At 35.4% G+C, this 7697-nt stretch overlaps 1 protein-coding gene across 1 annotated transcript; it reads left to right on the top strand.

Annotated features, from left to right (window-relative positions):
• Window positions 1-767: 767 nt before the first annotated feature.
• On the top strand, window positions 768-3319 carry LOC147291648 (WAT1-related protein At5g07050-like). Its single transcript, XM_086236210.1, has 7 exons — window positions 768-1090; window positions 1239-1301; window positions 1447-1563; window positions 1725-1974; window positions 2102-2263; window positions 2368-2519; window positions 2840-3319. The coding sequence occupies exons 1-7, from the start codon at window positions 888-890 to the stop codon at window positions 3096-3098; spliced, it is 1206 nt and encodes a 401-aa protein (XP_086092336.1). The 5' UTR covers window positions 768-887; the 3' UTR covers window positions 3099-3319.
• Window positions 3320-7697: the final 4378 nt, after the last annotated feature.

Here is a 7697-nt window from a genome sequence, read left to right as displayed (position 1 = left end):
CAAGTTAGAGTTGACTAGTATTCAATACAAATATAAGACATCCAAATGCATTTTTAGTCTATGTGTTTTACTTTGTAATCAATTTTGGTCCTTTTGTTTTCAAAATTGTCAATTTGGTCCCTATGTTTATGTTTGCAAACAATTTTAGTCCACCACCACCAAAATCATCTCTCTATTCCCTTCCACCACCGACAGTAACACACCACCGCCATCCTCACCCTCCCTCCATCTCTCTCTCCCCCATCAGCTTTCTCTCTCTCTCTCTCTCTCTCTCTCTCTATTGGGCATAATAGGTGAAATCCACCACAAACCACAATTGGTGGTGGTGACTAAAATTGCTTGCAAATATAAACACAGGGACCAAATTGACAATTTTGAAAACACAATGACCAAAATTGATTACAAGATAAAACACAAGGACTAAAAATGTATTTTTCTCAAACGTATATAATTCGGCATGATTACCATCCCTATAAAAATATTGTAAAGGAACTATGTATACGGTCATTTCCATTATAAACACAACAAAAGATATTGGATTCTCGTTGGAATCTTTGGAATTAGAATTTGAATATAAAATGTAAAGAAAAGGAGGAAAAGGAAGCCTTATTGTGAAAGTTAATTGAGAGAAGAAAGTAGAGTGACAGCGAATGAAATTTTGTTAAAAAAACAAGTGATATCAATATTATCACTAGTACGTGTACAGTTCCCTCCCTCGTATAAATATGTGTGACCCTCACAACACTTCTCTAGGGAGAAACACACAAGCTCTTTGAGTGTTCCTCTCTCTCTCTCCTCTCTTTTTTTGCTCTGCCCTTCTTTACTTTCTCACTGAATTCTAGTACTTTCTTGGCAAACACCTCATTAAATTCTATTTTCTTGAGAAAATGGAGAAGATGAGTTGTTTCAGCAGCTTCCTTGAGAGCTCCAAACCCTACTTTGCAATGATCACTCTGCAATTTGGGTATGCCGGAATGAACATCATCACCAAGGTTTCTCTCAACCGAGGAATGAGTCACTATGTGCTTGTGGTGTACCGCCATGCCATTGCTACTGCCGTTATTGCTCCCTTTGCCTTATTTTTTGAGAGGTGTGTGTGTGTGTGTGTGTGGTGTGTGTGAATCCAATATATACCTACACCTACATAACCACTCTTTCACAAAAAGTACTCTTCTTGCTCAATAACCTCACAAAATTTGATAGCAAATCCTTAATATTAATGTTTGTTTTTATTTCAGGAAAGCACAACCAAAAATTACATTCCCAGTTTTCATGCAAATATTTATCCTAGCTCTTCTTGGGTTAGTCTTTAACCTTTAATTATATCTCCATGCTAATTAATGATACTGAAATGATTTTTAGTAGAGAGTCTGACATATTATGTCAGACTTCAATCTAGACCATTGATTGAGTATCTTAATTTTACATATTTCATCAATTTTGTAGGCCGGTGATTGACCAGAACTTCTACTATGCCGGATTGAAGTTTACATCTCCCACGTTCTCTTGTGCAATGAGCAACATGCTCCCGGCGATGACTTTCGTCATGGCCGTCATATTCCGGTAAGGACGAGCGCAATAATCAAGGGCAACAATTAACATTGATAATCAAGGGCACTAATTTAATTTTTAATTGATTAATAATTTGGATTGGGTGATGATCATTAACTAATTAATTATGTTACTTTAATTGGTTTGGTGGAATCAAATTGAACTCTCAAAAGAATGGAAAAGCTAGACATGAAGAAGGTGAGGTGCCAAGCAAAGATAATGGGAACCGTACTGACAGTGGCTGGGGCCATGTTGATGACCTTATACAAGGGCCCCATTGTAGAGATGTTGTGGTCTAAACATATTCATCCACGAAAATCATATGTCACTGATACCACAGGAACTGGTGACAAACGCTGGTTCTTGGGCTCCATACTACTCACCATTGCCACCCTTGCATGGGCTTCTTTGTTTGTGCTACAAGTAAGTACTCATAATTAATATGGTAAAAAGAAAACACCCAATTTTGTATTTCATATTAATTCCAAAGCAATAGTAATATTAACAATTTTGTTAATTTTGTGTGTTGATCATTGATGATGATCACCAGAACAAAGCGTTGAAGACCTACAAGGATCATCAGCTGTCTCTCACATCACTGGTGTGCTTCATAGGCACTCTACAAGCTATTGCTGTTACCTTTGTGATGGAGCACAAACCCTCGGTCTGGAAAATTGGATTTGACATGAACCTCCTTGCTGCTGCCTATGCTGTATGTAACTCTCTCTCTCTCTCTCTCTCAAATTTATATATATATATATATATATTAACATATATAGGTAATAACATTTAATTTTCTTCAATTAATTCTTGCAGGGAATTGTGACATCAAGCATTTCATACTATGTACAAGGGATAGTGATGAAGAAAAGAGGTCCTGTATTTGCAACTGCTTTTAGCCCTCTGATGATGATCATTGTAGCCATCATGGGCTCCTTCATCCTGGCAGAAAAGATTTTTCTCGGAAGGTAAATAATTATCTCTTATTCCCTTCAATTAATCTTTCTTGCATGCATGTGCATGTGTACATACATGCATGATGCATGCATGTCTAGCTAGGGTATTATTATTCCTTTCTAGCATCCTGTCCACAAATTAATACAGTCCTATATGTTACATATTTTAATTTTGTTTCTATCAGTTATTCACAAGAATCTGTTGTGGATAATATGAATAGTGTTATACTATTGATATATGCGTTTTTTTTAATTAATCTTAGTTTTCTTATTAATTAATTTCTAGTCTATATATATGGCTGATTAATTGGCTTTCATTTGTGCTTGAACAGTGTACTTGGAGGCGTATTGATTGTGATTGGGCTATACGCAGTCCTATGGGGAAAGCACAAAGAAAGATTGGAGACTAAAGTGGAGGAGATACCAGAAGCCATAAAGGGTTCTCATGTCAACAGCATGGCAGTGTCGGCCATTAATGAAGATATTGAAGCCAACGAAGCTCATCAAACATTGAAGAAAGCAGGTCAAGATAACAAGCTCCCCTCGGTTGCTATTTGTATGCCCAACCCAGAACTCCCCATGAAAGCCTAATTAATATATGATCAAATTAAGGAAGATATGGGTGAATTGATGTATGGGAATGGGCCTTTTTGTCTTTTCAGCCCCTCATTTTATTGCTAAAAGTTTTAGTTAGTATTTAAATTATATGGGGGTTTTGCTGTACTAGCTGTATGTAATCTAAATATTGTAATAGAGTTTGAGCTAATGGAATTTTAAGAGAATCCCAGAGCCTCTTCTTTCACAATTTTCAATTGGTATCTACTCTCTCTCTCTCTCTCTCTCTCTCTCTCTCTCTCTCTCTCTCTCTCTCTCTCTCTCTCTCTCTCTCTCTCTCTCCAACTTTTGGGTATGTTTGTACATGTGGAAGCTAGAGTTGCTGACGTCTGATGCAGATTCCACTGAGCAGTACTGCATGCATGTGTGGTCGACACTTTGATATGTTGGGGGGCTTGTTGGGGCTACCTGGCTAGCTAGTTGAATCCATCTTGGCTTGTGGGATATAAATGTCCCAAGAATCTTAGTTGCAACCACTATTTGCATCCGATGCCTCGATCCATTCCCTTGATCGAAATTCCACAGGTACTATGTAGTGCAGAATATATATATATATATATATATATATATATATATATACACGCACTAGCTACCAAATGATTCTTTCAATATCATTGGAAAATCGATCAATTAGTAAGATACGATTTGGTCGAATTGTCATCTTCTGTTTATATCTTTTGTTCTTAACTTTTGTTTAAAACTAAGCTGTGTTAATTCACTTTAATTGTGTGTTGATGTCCTAACAATTTTAATCTATGTAGTTTACCTTGAAAACAGATTTGGTTCTAGTGGTTTCAAAATTCCGTATTGTATTTTATGTTGTTTGCAATCTTAAGACAATTTTAACAAAATTCAAATTTTCAATTTGAGAATAATGGTGACCTAATTAACATAGTGTGATCCCTTACTTTCAACTCATCGTAATAAAATAGATATCGCTCATCGCAGAAATCATCACATCATAATAATTAACCACACAAAGATGGCAACCAAAAACAATGCAATTTTCTCACACAACAATATTTAATTACTAGAATAATACATGCAATAAAAAGGGTCTCTAGACAGGGTATGTGTGAGACTCCTTCTACATTGAGTCGAAGCTTACTCTTTTCGTAGTGCACCGACAAGATCACCAACGTCCAAGATTTCCTCTCCTTGAGTTTCAGCATGACATTTTCTTTTGATCATATGTTCCCATAAAGTTTTGGAAACCAGTCTGGATAGACCGAGTTTCAGTACTTTCTGAGTACCTCGATCTAATTATTTTTACTTAATTGAGTCTAAATTTTAATTTGGGTTGAGGAGGTAGACTAGTTAATTAGGTACCTACAACGTGACGAAGTCAGTGCATGGAGAAACTGGGGAGCTCTGGCCAAGTACCCAACGTTCATACACTCATGGATTGACTTTAGTCAATACGTCGTTTGGTTCCCACTGATATGGTCTTCTTAATATTTAATTAGGTTGATTTATTTGCAGCAGTACGTATTCATATTAATTTAATTAAGCGTGACTAAATAAATTAAAATTTTTTTAAGGTAAATAAGTAATTAATCATGCTCAATTTAATTAATGTTTATGCACTAATTCATTTAATTAAGCATAATTAGATAGCTAATTAAGAAAATAAATTTAATTTAATAAAAAATTAATTATTCTTAATTAAATTCATAATAAAAATAATATGGACAGAGTTGAAAGGATTACCTCACAGAGAACCTCGGAAGAAAACTCCAACTCCTAACTCTGGCATAACCTCCCCTAAAAGAAGACTTATTTTTTATTCAAAAATATTTTCCAAAAATATTTTTGCAATTCAAGTCCCCAACCAAAAATAAAAATAAATTTTTAACTAGTGGGAAGCTTGTTTGCTTCTAGGGCTGGCAATGGGTCGTGTCGTGTTTGTGTCGTGTTAAGGTCAAACATTACAAAAAATCACTCAACCTGAACACAACCAGTTTATTAAACAGGTGACACGACACGACTTATGTAACCCGTTTGATATCTAAAATGTGTATAAATATATACATTGAAAGAATAAGTTCACGTACAAGAATTTCTTAGTCTGGCAGATAAGACATTGCATAGGCTTCCTTGAGGTCCTGAGGTTGTACCCCATAATGTATACCCTGCTACTTAAGTGCTTATATTTTTAATATTAAGACATGTTATACAACTAAAAGGGTTGTTCAGGTTATATTTGGGTTATGCGGGTTGACCTGAAACCCACTAATTTTTTACTCGTGTTTGGCGGCTTGACCTGAATTTGACCCACACTCATTTATGCCCGACCCAAACCCGCTAACTTCTAGTCGTTTACAAGTCGTGTTTGAAATTTCCACCCCTCTTTGCTTCCCTTGGTTTGGCTCTCAAAAATTAGAGAGACTCCCAAACTTGGAGAGAGAAGGAGGGAGGGAATTCTAGAGAGATGGCAAAAAAGAAACCGTAGAAATCAACTAATGGTGTATATGAAATGGTGGGGGCGAGGGGTATTTATAGGTTTGAAGGGTGATAATGGATGGTTGAGATTGAATGAGCATTGGAGGGCCAAGATTAATTGGGAAGGTCTAGAATTCCTTAAAAAGAAAATGCACAAAAAATTCATTTTTTGGGCCAAAATACCTAATCAAGTCGGCGGAAACCACGTACCCAGTCAAAATGCGGGTCGAACTGTGACTGTGAGTCTGTGAGTGCATATGGGTGAATGGGCCAGTCCAATGAGTTAAAAATCCATCTTAGAGCGCAGGTCAGAGTGTGAGAGGGAAACAGGCCATATCAGGTCGACGAGTCCAGTTCGCAAGTTGGGCGTTGAAAACAAAACACACCATTTTCGGCGTGAGAAACCCAGACACGATTTAAGCTGCCTGATTTCCATTGTAGAACAGTTAGGATCGAGCTATGTTAGCAATTCACATTTTTCCTATTTTTGAAAATTTTTTATTTAAAATTTTTTTTAAACTTCAAAATTTCGCCACCCCAAAAAATCTTACAAACTCTTCACATTTAGTATTATTTATCTAACCTTAAAATAATATTTTGAGTTCTTGAACTATTTTACCAAAATTTCTAACTCCGCCTTAAAGTTAATATCAAGCTAACCACTTTTTTGGACCCTCCACATGACAAATAACAAACTGTTTTAGAGCATTTTTCTATATATATATATATATATAGATGTCTTTTCTAACCAGTTACCTTTAAAGCATTTATATATATAGGCACGTTCATGTGAGAATGTGTGGATATTCACACCTAACGCCAAGCACTCGGTGACCACCACCGAGTGCTCGGTAGTGCAAAATTTACAGCTATAAGCGCTCGGTGCTAGATTGTCGGCGTTTATGTTATGGTTTAGCTCTGGGATTTTGGGCTAACACTAACATAACGCCTCAACCATGCTCATTTTATACCCTAGGAAGGGATGAGGTGAAAAGATAGAGAAGGAAGAAGCGCCAAGCTTATTCTAAACACTAACATAACGCCTCTACTAAGCGCATTCTATACCCTTAAAACTTGGCGGAGGAAGAAGCGTCAAGCGCTCAGTGACAGGTGCATATGTTCATTGGTGCTCACGTACCTGATCGAATCTGCATATATATTTATATATATAGTTAGGTGGAAGGAGTTTATATATATATATAAGCCCTTTTCCATTGAGGGATCCCTTAAATAAACTTATTTAAGGGATATATACATACATATACAGAGAGAGAGAGAGAGAGAGCCCTTTTGTTGAGGTATACCCTATCTTAAACATAATGAGGTATGACTTGTAGAACCAACTTCGTATTATAATTCAATGATCGAAGCCGTTTATTTTCTAAGTCTCTATACAAGGATCATATTTGCAAAAAATTAGTTAAATTAAAAATTGTTTAACCATTTGTTTAATTGGCTATCATTTCAAGCGTTTATATAATTACTATGTTCATCTATATACATATACACATAAATTCTCTCTGCAGGACATTCGTTCTTTAACTAATGAACGGACATGGGTATTCCATATTTCTATGACATTTTGTCATTTTAGGCCTTTTTTTTATAAGGTTCAACATGTTTAGGTATAGGCCGGGTTCTATATTTTAGGGTATTGAATTATTGTTCGAGATTAATTTTTAGGTTTTAACTCTCAAGTTTTAGGATTTTAACTAAGGAATGAAAACTCAAAATCATGAGAGTTAAAACCAATGAATATGTCTCAATTGATGATTTATAAATTCAATAATTAAATCCCGCCAAGTTTAAGATCAAATGTTGAAAAAAAAGCCATAAAACATATGTGTTCGTTCTTTAGTTTAATTGTTTAACTATTTGTTTAATTGGCTATCATTTCAAGTGTTTATATAATTACTATGTTCATCTATATATATATATATATATATATATATAAACACACACACACAAATTCTCTCAGCAGGACGTCTATTCTTTAACTAATGAACAGACATGGGTATTCCGTATTTCTATGACATTTTGTCATTTTAGGCCTTTTTTTTATAAGGTTCAACATGTTCAGGTATAGAGTTCTATATTTTAGGGTATAGAATTATTGTTCGAGATTAATTTTTA

The sequence above is a fragment of the Dryas octopetala genome, chromosome 3 (genome assembly GCF_963921425.1).
Source record: "Dryas octopetala chromosome 3, drDryOcto1.1, whole genome shotgun sequence".
Lineage (NCBI taxonomy): Eukaryota > Viridiplantae > Streptophyta > Magnoliopsida > Rosales > Rosaceae > Dryas > Dryas octopetala.
This window is presented reverse-complemented; position numbering and strand designations above follow the sequence as displayed.